The sequence below is a fragment of the Haliotis cracherodii genome, unplaced genomic scaffold (genome assembly GCF_022045235.1).
Source record: "Haliotis cracherodii isolate W230 unplaced genomic scaffold, xgHalCrac1.p SCAF_8, whole genome shotgun sequence".
In the NCBI taxonomy this organism is placed as follows: domain Eukaryota; kingdom Metazoa; phylum Mollusca; class Gastropoda; order Lepetellida; family Haliotidae; genus Haliotis; species Haliotis cracherodii.
Genome location: NW_027266341.1, coordinates 33,126,463 through 33,153,958, shown reverse-complemented (window position 1 = coordinate 33,153,958; position 27,496 = coordinate 33,126,463). Strand labels below are relative to the sequence as shown.

Below are 27,496 nucleotides of genomic sequence, written 5' to 3'. Positions count from 1 at the left end.
TGATTCATTGAGAAATAGAGAATTTGTAGCTCACCTGACTCGAGTATGATTCATTGAATTATTTTCAAAAACAACAGCAAAGCACGGCCAAATGATACATGCGTCCGTCGAATATGTTTTTTCAAAATTGTCTATAATGTAAATACTGCCTTGTTGGTGTATGTATCGTGTATGCTTAGTTTCAAGTTACTCAACAATGCATTGTCAATTAACAGACACTTCATTGTTAGGTTGGAAGGGGGGATGTTGTAAACAGAAGGCAATTTTGTACAAAGATACGTTCATCTGTGCCAAACCGTAAAATATAAAAACAATAATGCAGCGACAATTAAGACGTAATAATGATTAATATATAGTTCCTTTCGTTATTTCAGACATGACTGTCGTGGCCATTATAGAAATCCATAACAATTAGATCTATTTCAGGTGCGAACATTGTTTGCGAACTGTCAACCTCATGGGGAATAGGTCTAAGCCAGCCAACAGCACAAGAACGGTTGGATTCAGGTATACCACATGTTGTGTATCTCTTCTGTGATGAACGAGCGAGCGAGTAAGTGAGTATGGTTTTTCGCCGCTTTTAGCAATATTCCAGCAATATCACGGCGGGGGACACCAGAAATGGGCTTCACACAATGTACCCATGTCGGGAATCGAACCCCGGTCTTCGGTGTGATGAGTGAACGCTTTAACCACGAGGCTACCCGACCGCCCCGTATTATAAACGAAAGGGAGGCGCAACTGCAAGACCACTCCCACCCACGGACACCACTTTGCTATCACATTCATGCACATATCTTTACTATCCATTCATACACCTACATATATACAGACAGGAAAATAGCCGGATTGTAGAAAGGTATATGACAGTTATACCACCCACGGACACCACTTTGCTATCACATTCATGCACATATCTTTACTATCCATTCATACACCTACATATATACAGACAGGTAAATAGCCGGACTGTAGAAAGGTAGGTGCATACCGGAAAAATATCTATGTACAAAATGTGCACAATAAAAACAATGTTAGGAGCATGTGCTGAAATGTGTGATGATGTAACGTATTCTTAAAGTAAAATAATAGAAGTAACAAATCGTATCCTTTAATAGAATTTTATCCTGAATATATAAGACCTCAACGCAAGAATACCTAATCTCGATTATCCGCCGAAACCGATTCCATTGGCCTTAAAGTCGAACTAGCTGTAAAAATTGAATGGATGGGTCACTGGAGTGAGTGAGTTTGGTTTTACGCCGCTTTTAGCAATATTCCAGCAATATCACGGCGTGGGACACCAGAAATGGGCTTCACACAATGTACCCATGTCGGGAATCGAACCCCGTATCTTCGGCGTGACGAGCGAACGCTTTAACCAGTTTGGTATAACCAAATATTCAGATTACAAAGTACCTAAGCACAGACAAGTTTACATCGACACAGTCATCTATATTATCTTCCTGTTGTACTGTTAGTTGTTCCCAGGCAGGTGCAAAGGCGAACGCTTTAACCACTAGGCTACCCGACCGCCCTGGGTCACTGGAAAGAAATTATTCCGTATTTAAGGTTAATATAAATATCTAGGTCAGGTATGGGTAATTTGGCGATATGTGCTCATAATATAAACACATGTGCTGCAAGTTTGTAAGCACCATGGCAAGGTACAACATCAACTCGAGTGACACCGAGCACCGAGAATAAAGAACGAGAATTTTTGAATTGTCAAACTGATCCGCTTCTGTCAACGTTGCTTCATGTTGACGTTCACTGTGTACTTTTGAAAACGGCCCGATACATGTTGTAATCATATTTTCTATAACAATCTTCCCTGCTCACACGGTCTAGAATTACCGGCAGACTGCTCGGGGTCGTTAAGACTAATTTACACTGCCTCTATGATAATAGAGATGAAAGAGACGGAGGGTAAATGTTGCAATATTTGAGAGCAAATGAAGCACATGTTCTCAATGGGAAGACGACTGAACAGCCTCAGACCGCACGAACAGGATCAGCCCTTGACGCTCAAATGAAACAAATTTGCAGAAGGATTGGGCTAATTTGTCTGTATTAAGCAAACGGTTTGCTAGATTACGCTGTTGGGCTACTTTCACAAAGCAGGGAGGGGCCCTTTCTAGCAACACTGAGCGGGCAGCCTCCAGATCGGCACACCTTGCCACAAACACATTGATTACACATCAAAGGGGACGCCTTTAGGCAGGTGTTTATGGCTTCATTGTAGTTGATTTTCAAAGTCAACAGTGTTTTGAAAGAAAAATACTAGCTTTTTTCCCTGACCTTGGCCAAACGGATTGATCAAGCATTGTAGCTGGTAATCTCTGCGGAGACTTTACGTTGGGCCGTGGCTCTCGTTTCCCGTCGTCCCCTTGGGTTTGCGAGTGAAGGAACTGTTACCAACAACAAATACTGCTTTTTATGCTTTGACCTTTTTATGTTGTCGTAGCGGTGTATCAACACTCCGTTTGCTTTACATGTGCAAGTCTGTGAGAAACAAACCGTCTCGGCTAATAAAGTATTCGTTTGTTTTAATATTGTTTCGTGATGCGGCAATAAATAGTGCACTTACATCGTTTAAGTCTGGCTCAATGACACTCCATGGTTTGCTTGCTTGGGGACAGCAGCACTTATATTTTTATGAATCGTTTAAACTACATTATGGGAAATAAAACTAAGCATATCGCATTCATCATAGGCTATATTTGAACTGCCATACAGAAGACTCAAACATTACGTAAAAGACCTCTAAGTCAAACTAGTACTTAAAAGTATAACATTTTATGTTTCAAAATCCAAGGTTTAAAATTGGAACGGCTCCTTAATCAGGACAAGCGACTCACGTGTCACGTTAACCCGTGTACGTGTTACATAATTAAATACCCCACTTTGGTACACGTGACATGACATATGCATAATCGCGCACCTGCCATTCTGACCTCGACCAACTTGTGGAGTGATTGACAGTCTGACAAATGTACATGTCATCGACGTGTAGAATCTATACCATAGGTTGTGGACCGACCGCAACGCTTCTTTTGTTAATGTGATCATCTACTTCGCGAGACCTGCGTACCCAATGACCCAAAGTCATCGCTGTCAGAATACAAAACTCGCTTTACCTGCGAAATTGTTTTGAACCAAAAGGTATATTCGTTGATATTAAAGATATGATAGACTCACGAGAGAACGAAATGCATTTCTATTATTATATATAAAATGAATAAGCAAATACGAGAATGGCATGGCATTGTTACAGCAAGATTGTTGACAACATAACATGAAATGTCATTCATTACAAGTAGATTTTATTTTTATAAGTTTTATACCGAGTGCAGTGAGTGAGTATGGTTTAACTCAGCTTCGAGCAGAGAGAGAGAGAGAGAGAGAGAGAGAGAGAGAGAGAGAGAGAGAGAGAGAGAGATAAATAAGGATATATAGAGATAGATATGCATGCATGGGCTTCACGCATTTATTGGGAATCAAAGTCAAATTCCAAATGATTTCAGTGGTTAAAGAAGTGTCATGATCCATAGTCTGCTACCCATTTCAAGTCTTTATCCCGCGGGCCACCTCCGTGGTGTAGTGAATAGAGCGTCTTCCCGCAGTAGTATCGGTGGTTCAATTCCCGCAGCCTCATATCAAAAGACGTTAAAAGCTAGTACTTGTTGTTACCTGGCTGGCGTTCAGCATTACTGGTATAAAACAAGGACTGGTCAGTATACTGTGTCTGAATGGGACAATGTTGCAATACGTGTCATAAGTCTCAGCGTTCTATGTTTATTACATTTTAAAAAAGAAACGAAACTTCAGCACTGGAATAAAATGGGCAGATTCTTAAACATTTATCAACGGACAACCTCCAGCCAAAAATTTAGATTCAGATCATAGAACCAAAGACAAAATCATGCTAAGACGCTGCGAGGTTTCGTGTTAGTTATATCTATAAAATATGTCTAGTTCTAGTAATTATGTAATAGATCAATAGGTATCATACTTTGAACTATGTTAAAAAACACGACCCCCTTCTTTACTAAATGTGCCAATTAATTATTCTCGTAATTCATTTATAAAAACAAATTCATTGCCATCCCCGTGACATAATAACATCCATTAGACAAAAAATACAATATTTGCTGTAATGAGCTGCACACGATGTCTACCGTGCCTGACAATAGTCGATGGCAACTCGGAAATGACAGCAAGATTGGACTTAAGATAATCGAACCCGGATCTTCGCTGCAGCGAGCGAACGCTATAATCACTAGGCCACCACACCGCCCCATCGGGGAGAATATAGGTTTAAGGACTCTTCTGTGCTCTGAATCCGACTGCTGTGTGTAACCGTTTTGGTTGATCAAAGGGTATTCCCCAAACGCACATATTCGGAACAACTTGGTTTGGGAAATGACATGTAATAATGCATTGATTTGTAATATGTTCAAGTCGGATCAAGCTATTACTCAAAGTTCTGATCACACGTAAAAAAAAAGTTCCAGTGCAGATAACCCAACAAGGTTTTGCTGAAACAGCACCCCGTATTCAAAAATGTGGTAGTAAAGGTCACAATGATGTAACGTTAACGTTAAAGCGCCTGATGGGCCGATAGCTTTAACTTGTTGATGCACATCACAAGCAGATAGATGACAAAGATACAGTCACGGGGTAAGCTAGAACATGATATAAGTTTCTCACATGAAACCCCCGACACGTAACGCACCGGCACATAACTACTTGTTTGTCCTGATCAGCTGGAACATTCTATCTAGGTCTGCGAGTGCCTCGGCAACAAGGCTGCCGTTGCGGTCACCAACCTTGTACATGATGAGAGGGTTGGGGTCGGCCACACTCCAACATAACAGTCGGGGTTTGACAAGGGGCTCGAACCCCGACCTTCCATCCAACCTGAACGAAACAAACCTGGGCAAATATGTAGCTTCTCTCAAGGTCAGAATTACAAAATCTGATGAGTTGGGTCGTTTATTATTAGCTACTGTCCCCGACCGCAGCTGTCGTAGAGACTTGTGCGATTGTTCTAAACGCTGACACGGTTTTTTCTGTATAACAGGATGGAAGACCTCTGCAACAATGAATCACATTCTGTTTGTGGAATTGGAAACACTGTACACTTGTGATTGTCACAAATCCAATCTGAGAACCTTTCAGAATCCAAAGAACGATCTAAATCCAGGTTTACTAACACTTTACAAACATTCCTACGTTTTTGTTTATTTAACATCATCCAATGTACATACGAAAGAAAATACAGTTTTGCTTTTCAATATTTCATCAACAAAAATGGTAGAAAATGGCAACACGTATTAGAAATTCCACCAAGAAACCACATCCCTTCCTCTCTGGATAAACAAACTATTTAAAGGGATCGAATGTGGTATTTGATAAAGTATACATTACTCTTACTTAGTTTGACTGATCGATCACATGATCGATGATATTGAACTTCGGATACAAACGGCCTGAGATCGGCTCAACCTGTCGGCTTATGGGCAATATGAGTATGGGAGCGCCAATGCGTTGACAGGCACACTATGGCTTACGGCATTCTTCATTGAAAAGATCTCGGGAGACACGTGCTAGGCAAACAAATTCCGACATTTTATGACAAACATAATGTGATTTAGGCAGACTCATAATCCCTTCAGTAAAAATAAAATATTCCACAATCGTTAGATACACCTCGACATAGGTATAATCGCTTGAAATAGTTTAGGAGAATATCATTGGCTTGGACGTCCTAAATCTTTCCGATTTGAACGTAGGAGAAATGTATTGTCAACACGTAGGAATACACCTTTGAATCTTTGTGTGTTTAATAACGCGACTAGGTCAGAACATTATGTAGGTAAAATAAACACTGAAGTAAGGGAATGAATGAACTGTTTATATGAATGGACCGAGCCCAAGGACGAACGTTGCACTGTCTCCGACTGGCTGTTGGTGAATTTTATATGCTATATGGGAGTTATCTCCCTTGCAACTTGCCAAACGTTTTGTAAGATCGGTTAGTTCCTGTTTGACGCGGTTGGTGTGGCGCGTAAGTCTGCAGGTTGACCGGTCTTGTCCTGGGTATTGACTTTTCTTATCGTAAGTTGTTGTAAATTATGCAAGGAGAAAATAGAGCACTCGTTTTGACGGCGCGCCCACGTGATATCTGCAGACAATAATAGATCACACGTAACGTCCAACCGTGTTAACCATGTTAAGTGGGCCACGTGCTTGGCGTGAAGGTGAAAGGTACACTACTGCTCATATTTCAGTTCCCCTTGTCTGATGAAGACTCTTGATACAATAAAGACTTTGTGTTTGCAATTGAAGCTTTGGGAATATTTCTTCATGTACTCTGACAGGCGCAAATATACGTTAATCTCCCAGGGACCACCACATAGATGAGTATGTGTCACGGCTGGTGAATGTATTGTCATAGCGACTGATTTACAACACCCATTGTCTGAAGAACATTTAATTGCAAAGGCTCATTACCCTGGAGCCATGACATCTATATGCCTTGAAACACTCAATTGCTGTTATTTATAAGATGCTAATCCTAATTGTTAATCCCCATCTTTGTGTACATCGACTGTCTGCCGTCCTGCTGATGAATTACTGTTTACATTTATATTTATTACTTACTAAATGTCAGGTGACCTTGGCCATATAAGCCTTGGTCCAGAGAGATTGAAAAAGGAGAAAAGAAAGGTCTTACCCTTAGCCTAGCTAGGGTTAGGCTGGGTGCTCCGGGGCACCTAGACAACAACCACTAACACTATGTGCTGACCAGGCACATAGTGTCTTTTGTATGTACATGTATATATCAACAGGTATAAAGTATAACTGTATATACCACAAGCCATCGTCTCCAAGTTGTCACTTCCTACTGAGAACCATACGTCGGCCCCTTGCATATACGAGTATGCAAATTGTTCATTAATCGACGTCAGACCGACACGCGCTGTTACTATTCTAAAAAGTAGGTGAATATTGTTCGAGTTTGCAGTTGCCAATGTTGCAGCAATACAATGGCAATCGGTAATTTTGAGTACAGAAGGGCCAAGTCGTGGTTGGAAGCATTATCAGCAAACGTTCACACCAACAGTAGATGACACCCACTGGTCACACCTTGCGATCACTCATTCAGGTTAATGCGAAAACATTGGGGAACTAGAGATCTATTCTGTCTCAAAACTAAAATGTGGGTTATGTTGAAGAAATGGTAATGATAGTTGTGACAATAGTGGAGTGAGCGAGCCAGTGAATGTTATAGAGCCTCCCAGCCCACCCCCTATCAAGTCATGTATTGACTTACAACCTGCACATAACACCTGTACGTGCCACAATATTGGCAGTGTTACCGATACTGGCCAACTGATCAAATTTGGTCTGCCTTTACCACAAGCATGGTATATAACTCAGTGATAATGCTACAACAGGTGTTATCAGTAATGTCCCAACAACAGGTGCCACCATTATCAGTAATGTCACAACAGGTGCCACCATTATCAGTAATGTCCCAACAACAGGTACCACCATTTTCAGTAATGTCAAAACAACAGGTGCCATCATGATAAGTAATGTCACAACAGGTGCCATCATGATCAGTAATGTCACAGCAACAGGTGCCACCATTATCAATAATGTCACAACAGGTGCCACCATTATCAGTAATGTCACAGCAACAGGTGCCAGCATTATCAGTAATGTCACAACAGCAGGTGCCAGCATCATCAGTAATGTCACAACAGCAGGTGTCACCATGATCAGTAATGTCACAACAATAGGTGCCACCATTATCAGTAATGTCACAGCTACAGGTGCCACCATTATCAGTAATGTCACAGCAACAGGTACCACCATTTTCAGTAATGTCAAAACAACAGGTGCCATCATGATAAGTAATGTCACAACAGGTGCCATCATGATCAGTAATGTCACAGCAACAGGTGCCACCATTATCAATAATGTCACAACAGGTGCCATCATTATCAGTAATGTCACAGCAACAGGTGCCAGCATTATCAGTAATGTCACAACAGCAGGTGCCAGCATCATCAGTAATGTCACAACAGCAGGTGTCACCATGATCAGTAATGTCACAACAGGTGCCACCATTATCAGTAATGTCACAGCTACAGGTGCCACCATGATCAGTAATGTCACAACAATAGGTGCCACCATGATCAGTAATGTCACAACAATAGGTACCACCATAATCACCAATGACACAGCAACAGGTGCCAGCATTATCAGTAATGTCACAGCAACAGGTGCCACCATTATCAGTAATGTCACAACAGGTGCCATTATGATCAGTAATGTCACAACAGGTGCCATCATTATCAGTAATGTCACAACAACAGGTGCCACCATTATCAGTAATGTCACAGCAACAGGTGCCACCATTATCAGTCATGTCACAACAGGTGCCATCATGATCAGTAATGTCACAACAATAGGTGCCACCATTATCAGTAATGTCACAACAACAGGTGCCACCATTATAAATAATGTCACAACAGGTGCCACCATTATCAGTAATGTCATAGCACTAGGTGCCATCATGATCAGTAATGTCACAACAATAGGTGCCACCATTATCAGTAATGTCACAACAGGGGCCAGCATTATCAGTTATGTCACAGCAACATGTGCCACCATTATCAGTAATGACACAGCAACAGGTGCCACCATTATCAGTAATGTCACAGCAACAGGTGCCATCATGATCAGCAATGTCACAACAGCAGGTGCCACCATTATCAGTAATGTCACAACAGGTGCCAGCATTATCAGTAATGTCACAACAGGTGCCACCATTATCAGTAATGTCATAGCACTAGGTGCCATCATGATCAGTAATGTCACAACAATAGGTGCCACCATTATCAGTAATGTCACAACAGGTGCCAGCATTATCAGTTATGTCACAGCAACATGTGCCACCATTATCAGTAATGACACAGCAACAGGTGCCACCATTATCAGTAATGTCACAGCAACAGGTGCCAGCATTATCAGTAATGTCACAGCAACAGGTGCCACCATTATCAGTAATGTCACAGCAACAGGTGCCACCATTATCAGTTATGTCACAACAGATGCCACCATTATCAGTAATGTCACAATATCAAGTTCCAAATGTTTAGTAAAGTCTTCATAATGGTTTTCATGTCATCATGCATGTCATCATCATAGAAGTCATCAAATTGCTGTCATAGTCAAAGACCTAGCTGTTTCTATTTGTGGTGTCATCATCACCTTGTTGCTTTTACTACATATAGTTATAACAGTCATTTCCTACAAAGATCACAAACGGAAATATGGCAAGCATGGCTGCCATCCCCGAACAGCCCAACTCCTTCCCTGCAGCACTCAACATGCCATGTGCCCCTGATGACTCTTGAAGCGACAAGCTGGAAGCGAAGGTGTCCGGGTCTGACAGAGGTTATCTCCAAGAGGTTGTGACAGTTGGTGGTGCTTGTCCTGGGTCTTGTCTCTCTGACTCGCTGATGATGTGCGCAGATGACGATGTGACAAAACTGATTATTCTGTAAAGTTTGTTATGTAAATATCCTTCATGTGTAATTAGGTGTCTCATAAGATAAGACATTGCATGTTTTGCAAAAGCATTACTGTCAACGATGTGTGAATGACAGGTTGATCATGATGTGTTCATCAACAGGCTCATCAAGAGGAACAATACATTTTCAAGGAAATTAAACTGCAAGCAAACCCAGGTGAATGCCTTAATCTCATATGAATGTCTGTGTAAATTGTCTGAGGTACATTAGAGATACTTCGACAAGTGGAAAGTGCTGTACATGCAAACCGGATGTTGGTAGTAGCAACTACCATTTTTTTGCTGGGCCGTAAAAATTGTGATTTCACCCAAACACAAGGAGCACGGTTAGCCCTTTTACTGAATAATTTGAACTTAATCTAATTACATTGCACACCAAAGGGATTCTGGACCACAATCATTGTATTTATATACAACATTCAATATTAAGTTCAATATTTCTTACTATATTTTTGGTGTCATCTGGTGTGATAACGACAAGTCGAAAACAAGGTACTTGTCAGTGTTAAAATGACATCAATACAATTGTGTGTCAAGTGTAGCTAGCTCTATTATGGTATTTTAGGTTTGAATCAATGTATCACCTTTCGGTGATGCATATATTCCAAGATATTTAACAAAACACAAACTGTACGAGTTGATGGTAGTTACTATAACACTGTCTTGGTTGTTGTTTTTATAGAAGCTGACTGTTGTGGTAGTTGTAGCGTGACAGAATCTCATTTATACCTTGTTCCTGCTTTTCAATTTGGCGATAGGCCAAGAAGGACACCAGTTCAGGATGTGCATCTGAAGGTATCTATTCGGGAGAAGAGGTATGAATAATTCAATTACCTGTTTTAACACCGGTTTCTTCAAATACCTCCCTTACAGCTGTAGCACCTACAACAAACAAAAACAGTGAGTGAGTGAGAGGTGGGTGAGTGAGGGAGTGTTTGGGTGAGTGGTGGGTGGGTAGGTGGATGAGTGAGTGAGTGGTTGGCAAGTGAGTGAGTGAGTGAGTGGTGGGCGAATGAGTGAGTGTTTTGGTGAGTGAGTGCGTGAGTAAGTGGTTGGCAAGTGAGCGAGTGAGTGAGTGAGAGTGAGTGTGTGAGTGAGTGAATGTTTGGTTGAGTGGTGGGCGAATGAGTGAGAGTTTTGGTGAGTGAGTGAGTGGTTGAATGAGTGAGTAGGTGTATGACCACACGGGCAATTTGGTGGGTGGATGAGTGAGTGAATGAACTAAATGTCACTTTGAACAGCTGGCCATGTCAGTTATAATGTGTCACTTAAATGTGAAGCACTTTGCAGACATTGTTGAAACCCAGAAACACATATATGAATCAGTGGCATCTGAGGGCTAAAACCCTTCTGCATGAGTTACATACACCAACGTGTCACCCATGCCCCTGGCATCATGACAACAACACCAATGTATGCCCCCTTGAATCTCTCCACCCCCTCTTCCTGCACTAGGTGATACGTCTTGTACAGTATTACCCTCATGCAGCTCAACAACAACACAGTCATCCCAACAAGGAATGGTCACGGCTTAATAACAGAAACACATTTCCCACGGATCATTACATATACCACATAACTCCCACTCCAAGGACGGGGGCACACTAAAGAAGAATATTACATTGGAGATTAACTTAAGTATATATGTTTGTAGACGTAATATTCCTTTGATGTGTGTCAGTATCGAGTAAGTACAAAGGTAGGTGTGCACACATTCCTGTGTAGATGACAATTTAGAAAGGCAATTACATGTTAAATTGTCACTCTGGGTATCTTGAGTACATGGAAACAAACACTTACAGCAGCGTAATTGAGATAGACATGTTTCATAAAGCCATGTACATGACAGTGGATCAAAAACGTGTGAAATGTACAGACGTATATTACAATCTTTAGTCTTCCCACAACAGACAGGGCTTGTAGATTACATTGTTCATTTCCAATTCAGTCGCACTTTATCTGTCTGGCCAGAAGCTGTTCCTTCAGCTGAAGGGGCTGAGAGCCTTAACTTCCACAGGGTCTCCCTCAAATTGGCTTATTACCACCTATCACTCCCTTCACTCTTACCACAGCGATATTGGAGAAAGTTGCGACCAAACAAAGCCAGCCTTCTGACTAGCTCAACCATATTGTTAGCACTGTATGTTTATTACGATGGAGTCATCTCTTCATAAATCTAGCTGTATGGCCTTATCATGAAATTGACTTGTTTATTGTATTTCTCTCGTTCCTTTCATCGGGTGACCACTGGTGTTATTCACTCAGTTGGGTCACTTTTCTCTTATAGGTGAAGTAAGAGTTCTTAGTGGCCAAAAAACATATTCCCTGTACGTGGTTTCATGAACATTATTTTACTGGTGCATTGAAACTGCATTGTGTACATTTAACCTGATAATCTGCATTGACACCCAGACAGGTAGTCTGTTTCCACTGGGTCAATACAAAACATACTCTATGAGAATTACCACTTTAAAATATTGCTTCCAAGATCACAAAAAAATATTTTTTCATTTCAAGTACTTCACAATGTCTTGAAGAAATTTTCAGCTGCGTAAACAAATCATTCATTGAGCACTGGAGTATTTGTTTATATGAGCTGTGACATTTTTACTGCTTGTATTATATATAGTAAATAACTATATTTTTTTCAAAATAATTAGTCTTGTTTCTGTTTGAGACATGTAACATCTGTCACTAATTTATCAAAGCCATGAAATAATATTATTGCCAAACAGATATTTTTTTAATTAATGGGTGTAGCAAATCAAGGATGACAGTAAGACAGATTAATATGAATAAGCTATCAATATGAATGAAATGCTGCAGCTGCCCAAAATAGCATGCACATCAATTTTTTCCCATTACAAAGGTAATATTTCAAAGATTTCCTCATTAATGCATCTCCATTCACAGGGCAGACAAATCTGTCAAGTATGTATATAATTAACATTAGTTTCTAATCCTGGCCTGTCACTTGTGAAGTCAGCTGCCACTTACTCAGTGAAATAGACAGGCGTACCTTGCACTTCTATAAGGCATACCATATGTTTTGCTGAGGTCTTGCCAAGCAATAAGGCCTTGTGTACATTGAGAAATGTTCTACTTTACCTAATTGTGCATCATATCCTGAGGCCATAAGCCTACAAATAACCAACTTCACATCGATTGCAAACCTTATCTGTTATTAAAGAAAATTCTGTGTTTAATTCTGTTAGAAATTGACATCTAAATCTCTCCTTCACATTAGAGAAAAACTGATTGCTTTTCTAAAACTCTTATCCAAACAATTCAAACTGTGGTTTATCTAACAGAATAATTGAACCCAGTTGTGGAAGCCTGACATTTTTCTGTATATCATCCAAAAGATAATAATAGGTAAATGTCCATCCCATTTTTCATAACACAAACATTTAATAAGCAACCTTTGTTAATTGTGATGATTTGTCATTTTTTTCCAGACATGATTGTGCCAGTAGATAAAAGAATATTGAGCAGTTGGCAAAGTACATTTTTCCGCAAGCACTGAACAGACTTTGGCATCTTACCCAAAGGGCAATTAAGTGTGCACAGTTTTGTTTGATCTATTTAACAATTCAGCAGCCACTTAAAGATGTCTGCTGGTTTGGTTTTCTGTTCACTGTGCAACCCAAACTGGCGAGTATAGAGTCTTTTAACGACATATTTTTAGTCAGTCTATTGCATATATGAAGGGACGAGAGAGTGAGTTCGAATAAATGCTACTTTTAACAGTATTCAGGTTATATCATGGCGTGTCAACTTAATGTGGGAGGAATGCCCGAAGTGATGCAGGTCTCAGACATTTACCACTTTGGTGAAACCAAGAAGCACAGGAATGGCGCTGACAAACCTAGAAACATAATTAAGGTGAACCAAGATGCAAACCCATGATCATAGGTTTCTGTGTGCCCAAGGGACGCAACTCTGCACAGCCTTAAATGACAGGGCCGCCTGTGCCTCCATATGAAGCAATGAAGCAATGAAGTCTAATATCACAGACTACAAGTAAAATCATCAAATATAGGGTGCAGTATTCCGTATATCAAGTTGAATTAGGTCCCATTTTATGCCATGTTGCACATATTGTTTCTCACAGAAGGAAATAAGTTAGCACTGCAATGTTCTTTGTGTGAGTTTGGTTTAACGTCGCTTTAACAGTATTCCAGTTATATCATAGCGTGTCAGGTTAATGCGGAAGGAAAGCCCGAAGTGATGCAGGTCTTAGATGTTTACCACTTTGGTGAAATCCACGAGCTCGGGTATGGTGCTGACAAACGCAATGCTCTTCCAACTAAGACGTCAGGGTATTATAACCTTGACGTCAGGTCACGGAATGACATCATCAATGGCATGTCACTGAACGGAGAAATTGAGGGAATACGTAAATGAGCATGTTTTCACTCCTCTGTTCCAAAATGTGCACACAAACAGATAATTCATATGATGTTTCTTACAGACGAACATTTCATTTTATCAATACGTTGTTGAACAATATGATTTCGCTGTATGCCTCAGGAATGAAGTGTGCATTTGACACATACAGTAGTTAACAAGTATGCCATGTGCATTAGACTGCACACTAACCCCTTTCTTTCTATTTGAATATTAGATTAAATAACAAAAAGTTTATAAAATACAGTGGACATTCTTGACTACAAAGACTGTATTACACAAGCACAGTCACGACATAAAAGGCAGAGTCATTGATATCTCTGCCCTTTCAAGTATTTGCATAACATTACAAAAAGTATGTCATATACCTTAATATACCAAAAAAGGTTAATCCCAAGGCTTGGGAGCAAACTGACATTTTGAATGATGGTAAACTAAATGATTCCCTCTATTCTTTTCTAAATTAACATTACATTACATAATACAGGTTTTCTTTCAAGTTCATAATACAGGTTAGTTTTCTAGGACATTGATAGATTGTCATCCAAAATGTGCTAAATATATTTTTAATAATTAGATAACATATTGGTAGAGAAACAGATGAATGTCCCACCAAAAATTGATAAAAATGATAAAAATGTATGAGACCAAGTATGATCTTGAGGCAGTGAGTGAGTGAGTGAATGTTGGTTAATGCAGATGTCAGTAATATTATAGCTATTTCAGGGTTGAGAATCATCGATGTCAGAAATAGCATAGCTATTTCAGGGTTGAGAGTCATCGATGTCAGAAATATCATAGCTATTCCAGGGTTGAGAGTCATCCATGTCAGTAATATTATAGCTATTTCAGGGTTGAGAGTCATCAATGTTAGAAATATCATAGCTATTTCAGGGTTGAGAGTCATCCATGTCAGTAATATCATAACTATTTCAGGGTTGAGAGTCATCGATGTCAGAAATATCATAGCTATTTCAGGGTTGAGAGTCATCCATGTCAGAAATATCATAACTATTCCAGGGTTGAGTGTCATCGATGTCAGAAATATCATAACTATTTCAGGGTTGAGAGTCATCCATGTCAGAAATATCATAACTATTCCAGGGTTGAGTGTCATCCATGTCAGAAATATCATAGCTATTTCAGGGTTGAGAGTCATCCATGTCAGAAATATCATAACTATTCCAGGGTTGAGTGTCATCGATGTCAGAAATATCATAACTATTCCAGGGTTGAGTGTCATCCATGCCAGAAATATAACTATTCCAGGGTTGAGTGTCATCGATGTCAGAAATATCATAACTATTCCAGGGTTGAGTGTCATCCATGCCAGAAATATCATAACTATTTCAGGGTTGAGTGTCATCGATGTCAGAAATATCATAACTATTCCAGGGTTGAGTGTCATCCATGTCAGAAATATCATAACTATTTTAGGGTTGAGAGTCATCCATGTCAGAAATATCATAACTATTCCAGGGTTGAGAGTCATCCATGTCAGATGTCAAGCCACAGAGCCCAACCACCTGGCCCAACAAGTCCAACACAACCAGCAGTGGAGCGTGGGGACCCATTCTAACCCAGTCACCACAGGACAAGGTCCTGCCGACAAGAAGGGTCTTTCTGTTACAAAGAATCCTCCAAAAGGTTACTCTGATGATTCCCCATGTAAATAATATACCTTTATAGGGCATCTCATTTGAGGAAAACATATACCGCATTCCAAAAAAGTAACCTATAGATCTGATAGAAAAAAGGAAATAATAACTCAAATCTCTAAGCAAACAGGTACCATTCATATCACACAAAAATGTCCGAAAGGTAAAATGAATTGATTTTTACTTGACTCTCCATTCCAAATAATATGAGACGAGCCAATACCTAACTCTCCTATATTAACTGGTTGAAACAAAAGCTTATTTTAAGTGGATGATTATCCCTATTTATCCTGTTTAAGAGGTGAGAATTATCTTCCGATACACCCGCAACTAACAAGACTTGAGAGGAACACGTACGTCAAAACAAGGACTATGTTACCACAACATTAGCTTGGTCCTTGTGGTACTTGAAATGCCTTCAACGCCTTGTACATCAAAGAGGAAAGTGCCCTGTCTTACATATGCCTATTGTAGATAGGAAATCATCTATACTAATTCTCTACTTGAAATGGCTGAGTGTCTAGGCTGAGCAGCGAACTGCTACCCACACCTTTGAAGTCACAAAGAGGTTTGATTAGGAACTATTTATCATCATTAAATAATAGTTGAAGAAGTAGGCAGGGATTTGGGGTCTTACGCTGTCACTGAGGAACAGACAAAGTAACAGTGTTTTGGGTACGGGTGAAGATGGATTCATTGAATTCTTTTCAACTGCTGTGGTATTTTTATAGGGCCTATGATAATGGCATTTAGGTATGGTGTGATTAATCGAACTCCGGCTCCATGGAAGGAGTCCATTTGTGATGACAATGAATGAATGAAATGAAGAAATTGAAAAGGCTCGGAGAAAATTGTCCTGATTTATACTGTAAAGGTCAACCACAATGGTAGTGGATTACTAGTAACATTAGCAACATAAAAATTGCTGAGTTGGTAGATCCTTATATGTTCATATTAAGTGACTAAACAGTTATTAGTTGGTTTACAGAATTTTGTTTTGTTTTTATATGTTGGTGGTTGGAGAAAGAAATTGTCTTCAAATGAACATGTCAGTGGTCAAAGTATAATGTTAACTAAATTCTCAATTAACATTCCAAATTATCTGAATTTATACCCCTCAACTGCACTCACGAGGCACTTTCACCGGTTTCCCGCCTGAACAACTGCAAAACAAACATCTCATTGAAGGCCATAAGTCATTTCAGTGTACATCACTTCAAACACTTCGCTATGTATTTTGGATTTTGTCATAATTCCTCTTTTATACATAAAATAATATTTTGATATTTCATGTTCACTTATTTATATATTTACTCTTTAATGCAATTAGGGTCGTATTAAAAAAATATGAGAAAGGTCATTTAAATTTTACTTTAATTTTGCTATTTTTCATGTTAGCTGATTCTTAAACCAACAACAACAAAAGTAATGGCCTAAACCTTCTTGACAAAATTCAATATTTCTGATCACCCCACATAAGCACAACCACAGTGTCAAAGGAATTTCTTTTGTGTATACATTAACTTGAAGAATGATAAAATATTACAAACAAATTATTTTTTAATATTTCTAGCAATATTAATTGGTTTTAAAATTCATTTCCACATGCTCCTGATGAAAAAAATACAGGCTGAATGTCCTTATAAGCCTACATTATGACCAAGCACGATAAATTCTGTGCTAATGTCTCAAATATCTCATTTATTCACACTAAAAACTATTTTTATTGTAACATCTCTGTTTAAACGTATGTGAGACGACTGACATGGAACACTTGCTACATAAACACTTTTAAACACTGAGGATACTGAACCGGATGATGGCAAGTTTTGCAGATTTTATGTACACTTCATAAGCTCAGTTTGTTTGTTTGCTGTTTAACACCACTCAGCAATATTCCAGCTATATGACGGCAGTTTGTAAGTAATTGAATCTGGACCAGACAATCCAGTGATTGACATCATGAACATCGATCTACGCAATTGGGATATGATGACGTCCATCAACCCAGTCAGCGAGTCTGACCACCAGATCCTGTTAGTCGCGCCTTACGACAAGCATGGGCTGCTGACATGAGCTCGATATTTCCATTAATTATTCAGTTTGACTACCATCAAATAAAATATATATGGTCGATTTACATATATATGAATTTAATATTAATTTTCAAAGTTTTCCAAAATAGTAAATTCCAGGCAGTGGTGAAAAATCAGTTGAGTTTAATTGAATCAGATAGGCCAGACTTTTTCATTTTCAAAACAAATTAAACCAAATAAATTACGTATTTTTGGTAGTTTGAAATGTTGTTTCTTAAATCAAACAAAAAGGCAAGTCTAGAGTTACCTCCCATCCATTAAAGACATGGCTACCTTGTGGTTCATCATATTTTGTTGTGTTTTGAAGTTTTCAAGGTAAATTTTTCAACAGGTTTTAAATAAACATTTATATTGATAGTGATATAAACGAGGGTGTTTTTTTTTACACTTTACATAATTCTTGTCGATGGAATAATTAAACCACTTCTTTAATATTTATTTTGTTAATTTTCACAATTCATTTTCTTAGAGTCAGTGGATTCATGAACAAAGCTTAGAAAACGTCTAGCCTTATATCAGAGCCTGCCACCTTAGTCAAGGAGGAAGTCAATAGTGAAGCAGGTCATAGACATTTACTGGTAAAACCCACCAACATCTGTATGGTGCTAAAATCACATGACCTTATTTCAATCACAAGTCTTCAGGATAAATTTTTTTTTCAAATATTATTTTGCTAGTTAGTTTAGCCCCCCCCCCCCAAAAAAAAATTGCTAAAAATGATGAGAGTTATTGCAAAAATATCATACAAAGCTATGGGCGTTTTCTGCTTTCAGATATAAGTGTTACACCCAGTCTGTGCAACTGCCCATTGAGTGCAATGTGCTAACAGTTATCTGCTCATTTCACGCAATGGGCTTCCTTTAGTAATTTAAAAAAAATCAGTAATGGTTGATCGCATTTATTTAGTGCACATTAAAGTCTATATTTGGTCATATATATTATTTTCGAGCCATATTTTATTTGTGTTTTACAATAGTTTAGAATTTATGATTTAATGTTGATGCATCTGTGTGTGAAAAAAAAATCAGTGAACAGATCTTTGTAAAATAACATGGTGAAAAGATCCTTTTAAAATAATTTTGTCCTTTTGACTTCTGTGCATAAGATGTTAAAACTCATACACGTCACTGTCCATTGCATGCATTGGGCAAGGTGTATTAAGGTTTTTCAACCCAAATACAGCCACTGACAGTTCTGTGGCCATTGCTACTATCCTGATCACACATGGAATAACCTGGTCCCATATTGACAATATATGCCAACCGATAAAAGAAACGCAAATACCATACATATTTGTTAATATGTGAAGATGTAATCATATTCAAGAGATATTAGATTGGTTCAATGCACAAAAGAATATACTAGTATATTGTGTGAATCGACTCCCATGGACGCATCACACGTGACATGATAGACCCATGACTCTAGATGCACCATTTGTCTCGTGTAAGGATTAGCGTGTAAAGTCTGGAAATCATGTGCAGCATATCGTGATATGAATAAAAACACTCTGTGGTAACACTTGACTGATTGTTTGTTTTGTCATCAATTGGTAAACATTTGAAACATCTCTTCTTAACGTATAAACTTCATTACATGTTTCTTAGGTTCACATTTCTTTTGGTGCTGAGTATACTTCTGTTCCATTCATAAGTTACTGTCAGACATGACAACAATCAAAGACTGGTGAAACCTACAGCTCTGTAGCTGTTGCAGACCAGAATTTGTCTTTCCAAAAACATGTCCCATTTGGCAGTAGATGTTGGGTGAAGACGTGGACCAATTCAAGGACACAATCCAAGAAGCATGTTCTTTACTTTCAGTATAAATTTTCATCCAAATGAGGACACTTCATTTGGTGGTCACTGGTTAAATAACTTGTACTTCTAGTTGTATTACAACATTACCAGGGCTTTATTACAGCCATATCACAGTCATGCTTCAGGAGTATCACGGCGGTGGGTAAGCCTTGTTGGTTTATTCCCCTGTTCGCTTCCTGACATGGGTACAATGTGTGATTCCCAATTTTGCTGTCCCCTGACATGATATTGCTGGAACACAGTTAAATGTGTAAAACCATACTCACTCACTCTCTTCGGCCATATCTGATGGGTATTACAATCATATTACAGTTCACCCGTGAAGATCCAGGTTAGAATAGGTCTTCAGCAACCTGTTCTTGCTGTAAGAGGCGACTAACAAGATTGGGTGGTCAGGCTCGCTGACATGGTTGATGCATGACATCGTAACCAAACTGTGTAGATTGATGCCCATGATGCCAATCACTGGATTGTCTTGTCCAGACTCGATTATTTACAGACTGCCATCATATAGCTGGAATATTGCCTGAAGTGATGCAGGTCCTAACAAGCCAAGCATCATATTGAGGGTGAACCTGACAATCTGGCTATGGGGTTAATCGTGGACTACAGAGCCTTGGGCCCTGTACGGAATCCAGATAATTGTTGTACATTGAAAACACACTAAATGTCACCTTCATATATTATAACTAGTGGTGTCAGACATGAACAAAGTTTCACTACACCACACAAAAAATAAAGTGATACTTATATATTTGGTCACAAACCCAAGACAGTTTGCTTACATCAATAGTAGACAATTTTTCTGAGAGTTGTCCTTAAATTCATATAAGGAATAGAGGGCTCTCCGTGTTCATCCTGGCTCATAGGGACTACAAAGCACCTGTCAGAGGCAGAATAATGTACCTACCTATGTCCTCTCCCAGGTCTGACAACCCACCAGGGAACTTCCACAAATTAAACTGAAATGATCAAAAGAGGAATAAATTCATTTGAAAAAATATAAACATGTCACAGTGATTTTACTGTTGCTTCACTCATTATGGCCTCGTCATCGTTATTTGTTTGTTTACTGTTTAATTCCACACTCAGCATATTCAAGCTACATGTCAGAGATCTAAAAATACCCGATAATTGCATCAGGACCAGAAAATCCAGTGATTGACATCATGAGAAATCGATCTACACAATTGGAATACGATGACATACATCGGCCAAGTCAGCAAGCCTGACTGCCAAACGCTATTAGTCGCCTCTTAAAACAAACTTGGGTTGCAGGAGACCAATTCTAACCTGTATCTTCACAGGGGAGTAACACTATGTACTATAACCTTGTACCCTTAGCTAGATCTAGGCAATGTAACTAGTACCTGTGTGAAACTGACACACTGTCTCTGTATAAAAGTAAGGATAATTGGTAACTACCAGGACACGTGAAGATTCCGGGGTAGAATAGGTCTTCAGCAACCAATGCCTGCCGTAAAAGGTGACTATGCTTGTTGTAAAAGGTGACTAACGGGATCGGGTGGTCAGGCTCGCTGACTTGGTTGATGCATGTAATTGATCCCAATTGTGTGGATCGATGCTCATGATATTAATCACTTGATTGTCTGGTCCAGACTCGATTATTTACAGACCGACGTCATATAGCTGGAATATTGCTGAGCGCGGCATTAAACAACAAACCAACCAACCAATGGTAACTACCAGACAGAAACACATAACATTTGAGTTCACAGTTAAAGGCAGTTTTGAATGTCTTGCATGAAACCTACCTGGCCTACAAATTCACTATAGCCAGGTGATATTCAGTGGTGGTAACAACATTTTTAGTCCACTGGTTCTTTTAATGACAACATATTGCAAAACCCTTAAAAATGGCAAATTTCTACTCGTCATTGTGATACCTTAACTATTGGGCAGGTTGGTAAGGACTGCAGGACTAATGCTGCTATTAATATGTTTAAGTATCTTTGCATAAGTTCCAAAGTCAAATCAGACCATGGTGACATTTGTTTATTTTTCAGTTGTCAGATTCAGCAGAGAGCCACAGTGAGAAAGAAAAAAAATACTTTAAATTGCCTGACCACTCCATCTTTGACAGATTAGAAAATAGAAAAGGAACAACCAAAAACATACACAATATAAGTAGCCATGAACCTCTTAAATAACAAGTGATCAAGTGAATCAAAGGCTATTTCAAACCTTTCACAAAGAAAGCAAAGGCTTCTCAGAAATTCACACGTTCCTGTTATATGTCTACACATTCTCCACTTTCAGCAGTATTAGCACCAAGTCCAACAAAACCGACCACCCCAAACAACTTCATACCAAATAGAATTACAAAATATTGAGCTTCACAATCATATTTTATTAAAGCCAACCAATCATATTGTTTAGCTAATATCTGTAAACAATAAAATGGAAAATGTGTGGCCTAAACAATTTACACCATGACACCAAACAAGAAACATCTGAAGCCCCAGGAATCTCTCTTTTCTAAGTAAGAGATTGATTTTAAGGAAACAATTATTTTATATTTAAATATCAAACCAGATTTATTTGTCATCATTTTATTCTAAAAAATCACAGGCACAAAATTAACTTTTAACCAAACCAAGCAAAAAATTCAATGGACAACTATTCAAGCAACTGTCACCAATCACAATAAAGATTAGGATCCTAAGAGTTGTCTCCCATTAATGTCAATTCAGTTTCTCTTGCCCTTTGATTACAAAATTCCATCATTGTCTCCACTTTCTACTTGACAGGACACCGTGTACATGTGGAAGATGCATCTTTATTGGACTTGACACAGGCCAAAACCTGCCAACATTCCAACCCCCACAGACTATTCTAGTCATGCATGAAAAATCACGGTACATTCTTTTGAGATTCCTGTTACCGCAGGGTCATGATTCATGATACTTTGGGTACAATATAAACACTGAGAGTGCAGTTCTGCCCATTCTTCTCTACCTTCTTTACTTACCTTGCTGTTTTTATCTTTTATGACTAGCACCTGTTGAAGATCTTCTCTCACAACAAAGCCTGGAGAAGAAAGTTAATACATAAGCCATGTGTCAGAAACGCACAAGAAACAGACATCATGATTTCAGTTGATGTCTCATATCAACGTAAAAAGTTCTACCCTGTACAATTCAGATCGAACCAGTCATCACTATTTTTAAAACTTGGATAAAATATAGGAGTGAGTGAGTATGGTTTTATGCCGCTTTTAGCAATATTCCAGCAATATCACGGCGGGGTACACCAGAAATGGGCTGCACACGTTGTACCCATGTCAGGAATCAATCCCGGGTCTTCGGCGTGACGAGCGAACGCTTTAACCACTAGGCTACCCGACCGCCCTTATAAAATATAGGAAAATAAGTAAAATGTGAAAAAAACCTCATTTCCTGTCACTATCAATATGAATCAAATATTTAATCTACTATCATTAGAAACTGTCAAAAATTTGTTTAAAATCTGCAAAACAACGGATTATGAAGAATCAGAAAATGTCTGTGTCTATAACGGAAGGGAGGGAACTCTAAACTCCCCTCACTCCATCGACACATTTTTTTTTCTATTTTTTTTTTCTATCTACCAGGTACATAACAAATTACCCGATCCTCCCACCCTACCACACCCCAAACAAAACTATGGTCAGTACCTGATGCTCCAATTTGGTGGGTGGCAAACCGAGGTGTCCTGTCAGACTGGGAGGAGTTGAGCCACAGCTTCAGCATGGCCTTGTCACCCTCCGCATGGTGGAATGTGAAGCCGTGGTCTACTGCAGCAGCGATCAGTCGACTATGAGTTAGAGGCACATGTAGCCACACTGCCGACCTCTCCTCTGCCTTCCAAGACTGTAGGCACACTGTGTAACAATATAACATTAATGCCCCATGACTGTAGGAAAACTGTGTAACAATACAACATAAATGCCCCAGGACTGTAGGCACTTTGTGTAACATTATAACATTAATGCCCCAGGACTGAAGGTGCTCAGTGTAACAATATAACATACATGCCCAAGGACTGAAGGTGCTCTGTGTAACATTATAACATTAATGCCCCAGGACTTAAGGTGCTCTGTGTAACAATATAACATTAAAGCCCAAGGACTGTAGGCACACTGTGTAACAATAAAACATTAATGCCCAAGGACCTAAGGTGCTCTGTGTAACAATATAACATTAATGCCCCAGGACTGTAGGCACTTTGTGTAACATTAAAACATTAATGCCCCAGGACTGAAGGTGCTCAGTGTAACAATATAACATACATGCCCAAGGACTGTAGGCACTTTGTGTAACATTATAACATTAATGCCCCAGGACCTAAGGTGCTCTGTGTAACAATATAACATTAATGCCCCAGGACTGAAGGTGCTCTGTGTAACAATATAACATAAATGCCCCAGGACTGTTGGCTCTTCGTAGTTCTTTGCTCTTAGTATTGTTTTAGCTGTGCTACCAGTTTAGCTGTAGAAAAGCATTCAAGACATGGTGAGAACTTGCACAAGGAACTTGTGAGTGCAGCCAAGTGTGGTTGGTTTCATTATTCCTATAGTTGGATACCATGAAGCCATATTGAACAAAACCACAAATATATAACAATTGAGTTAGGAGGGCATTCCCATGTACAAAAGTCTTTTGTCTTATACTGTACCAAACAGTATGGTTCAGGGCAGCCCAAAAAGTGATATGACTGGCAAAAACTCCAACCCACAGAGCCCTAAAGTGTCAAATTAGTCATGTCAAATAAAACCATCAAGTGGTATCAAAAATACATCTGCCAACCACATGATATTCCTTTGTTTTGGTTCATTATGGTATTGAAAACATAAAAATTGATTAATAAAAAATCTAGTCATGCAGATATGTTGTGGTTATGGTATTAATTGTTTCAATAAAATGCGTGTATGTGTGTTTTTAAAATGCTGTAACTTGGGGCTAGTTCTGTTTAGCATTTTTGTTCAATTCATTATTACATGACAGGAGCCATACTGAATCAAGCATGTATAACACAGATTACCAGTGTAAGCAATCTTTCTCAAACAGTCCCAACGACATATGTACAAAACATAAAAGGTTATGAGTTTGTTTCCAAGGATTTGACCAGATACGTTTCAAAATTACTTCATTCAGGCATCAAAGTTGAAAATGTTAAATGGCTGACATCTCAAAATGATGTGATTGTGGTTTGGTCCTGTATGGCTTCATGGTATCCTCTTTTCACCTGTATTCAGCACTAGAGCTTGATATTGGTCTGTCTGTGTCATAGACGATCCTGGGACAGTGCAAGTAAAGAGACGTCTCTTATACTATACTAGGACCTTATATTACTCTAAATGAGGAACAGACAGGTAGCCTAGTGGTTAAAGCGTTCGCTGGTCACGGCGAAGACCCAGGTTCGAATCCTGACATGGATACAATGTGTGAAGCTCATTTCTGGTGTCCCCAGCCGTGTTATTGCTGGAATATTGCTTAAAGCGGCGTAAAACCATACTCACTCACTCACACACTATTACTCTAAATAAATAATAATAAGTTCATGTGCACTCAGCATATGTCATATTCTTGTGCCGTCGTGAGAGTCAGTGAAAAGATGAGGTACAATGACAAATGGGAAGATATGCATCCCTCCTCCCTGCATCCAGCTGGAAAACTGTATCTGCCCCTGAAGCCTGACAGGCAGGGAGATGCTAATGCAAATGGGTTGTGGTGAAGAAGCAATGATGCTGAAAGTGCAAAAGAAATTTTGGGGTCGGAATTTTATGAAAATCTGCACTGCCCTCTCCCTGGTCTGTTGTATGTGGAATTTGTAGTGTACATGCAAATAAGGTCTGTTATTGTATGCATGTTGCAAGAGTCTGGGGTCAGAGTCTCATTTAGGATATTGACCATGTGTAAGCAAGTATCAATGGCAGCGCCCTGTGTTCTTTCATTGAAGATCAATAAAGTCTTCATTTCACTCCATAAATCATCATTTCATTTGTCAACAGACCAAGCACCATCTTGGACTTTATAGAATTGTTGCTCTGTTGTGTACCTTAAGGTTGTGTGTGGAATTGTTGCTCAGTTGTGTACCTTTAACTTGTGTGTGGAATTGTTGTTCTGTTGTGTACTTTTAAGTTGTGTGTGGAATTGTTGCTCTGTTGTGTACCTTTAAGTTGTGTGTGGAATTGATGCTCTGTTGTGTACCTTTAAGTTGTGTGTGGAGTTGTTGTTCTGTTGTGCCTGCTGGAAGCTGGGCGAGGTTGACAGTCACACCATTGTGCTGATCCTTCTCGTATTCTAGACTTGTCACTCCACGACTGACCGACGTCCACAGGGGCAGCCGGCATCTAATACATCTTAGGACATGCTTGCCCGCTGTCTTGTACAGCGCCATCTTCTCCACATTGAAAGCTGACAAGGTACAAGCCAGCAGTGAGATTGGAATGAAACAGTCCCATTTACTTTAATTCAAGAAGTTGCTAAAATATTCTGCTGTGCTATATTTATTTTAATACACAAACATTCGTGCGGCAATGATTAGCAATGTTTGTGGTGGTTTGAATAGCAGAAATGATTCTGAATAACCAATGAAAACTGGAGGGTCGTATCTGACAATATGTTTTCATTATTACAAATTTAGGAGAGATCGATAGCAGACGACAGTTTAGAAACTTTATATGATACAACAGCATCAGATCAGTTATACAACTCAGAACGTGTCAATCGCAGTATTGTTATTACTTAATTTGATTTCTTATAAAATACGATTGAATAAGCTCCTTATAATGTAAGTACCATATTGCTCGTGGCTGGCAATATATTCTCACCTGTCCCAGTTGTAGACAGTCGAGTTGTCAATGACTCAATATCCTTATCAGGTGTTAGAGGATATTAGAGTTATCTTCCCTTTAATGACCGTCTTCAAGCTCCTGCCCAGCGCGTTACACTCTCAGTATAGTATAGAGAGCTCAGTAGACGGGCTATCGGTGTAAGGAGCTTGAGTTGTCTTTTGTTTCGGTTTTATTAACGTTGTAAACGGAAACGAAATCAGAATGATAAAAATAAAGCCCTCAGTCCCGATATCCGTTCTTTTCGGAGGGCCCCTATCCAAGTATTTCTCATATTCACAACTGTCATACAATATTACATTTTTGCAATAACATGATAAAGTTATACTTTCAATTCCTATGAACATTCCAACCCACCAACAGAAACTTGGCTATTTTGTAGGATCTTTCAAAGACGTATATATACAACTTTGGATCACCACTGAAAGTTAGTCTTCAAATGCTTCCGTAACACAGGAACTTGTTATTGGTCATAACATATAGGGGGTATATATTTTATTAACTGACCAATAACAAGTCCCTGTGTTCCGTACCACGCTTGTGATCGGGGTTAAACTGTGCTTTTTGACATCATCATATTGTCTCTGTAATTTGATTAGGAGACAAACGTACTCGTACTCGGTTTATAATGTCTGGTTAAGCGTCTCCTACCACGGTAAAATTAAACGCCAATCTTTGGACAAGGGTGAGTGATGGTTCACTTTGTTGCCGACTCCAGTTGTTTGACGCCGAAAGGAGTAGATCGATGTGACTGCCGCCTGTAAATAATCGAGATTGGATCAGACAAACCAGTGACTGATAGTATGAGCATCGTCACGATAAAAAGACGTGTTGGCTAATGGGTCCAGTTAAGTGTAATTATCAAAACAGAAGGGGGATACGGTGTATAAGGGCGCCCTTCACTATTAATGTTTCAGAGCCCCGTTCCGCAAAGCGATCGTAGCGCTACGACAGTCGTAAGTCTATGTTAAAGTATGGGAGTTCGGTCACCTTACCGCTAAGATCGCTTTGTGGAACGGGGCCAATGGTCACCACGGTATTCC

At 39.2% G+C, this 27,496-nt stretch overlaps 1 protein-coding gene across 1 annotated transcript in view; it reads right to left on the bottom strand.

Annotated features, from left to right (window-relative positions):
- Positions 1-26,471, bottom strand: part of LOC139450165 (nucleoside diphosphate-linked moiety X motif 6-like) — a 49,770-nt gene extending 23,299 nt beyond the window's left edge. Inside the window, exons 1-6 of the mRNA XM_071231842.1 lie at positions 26,433-26,471; positions 25,810-26,016; positions 23,274-23,480; positions 22,590-22,648; positions 20,508-20,559; positions 10,448-10,495 (exon numbers count right to left, since the gene is read on the bottom strand). Coding sequence (XP_071087943.1) covers positions 10,448-10,495; positions 20,508-20,559; positions 22,590-22,648; positions 23,274-23,480; positions 25,810-25,999 — 556 coding nt within the window. The 5' untranslated portion in view covers positions 26,000-26,016; positions 26,433-26,471. The remainder of the gene's footprint in view (positions 1-10,447; positions 10,496-20,507; positions 20,560-22,589; positions 22,649-23,273; positions 23,481-25,809; positions 26,017-26,432) is intronic.
- Between the last annotated feature and the right edge of the window lie 1,025 nt (positions 26,472-27,496).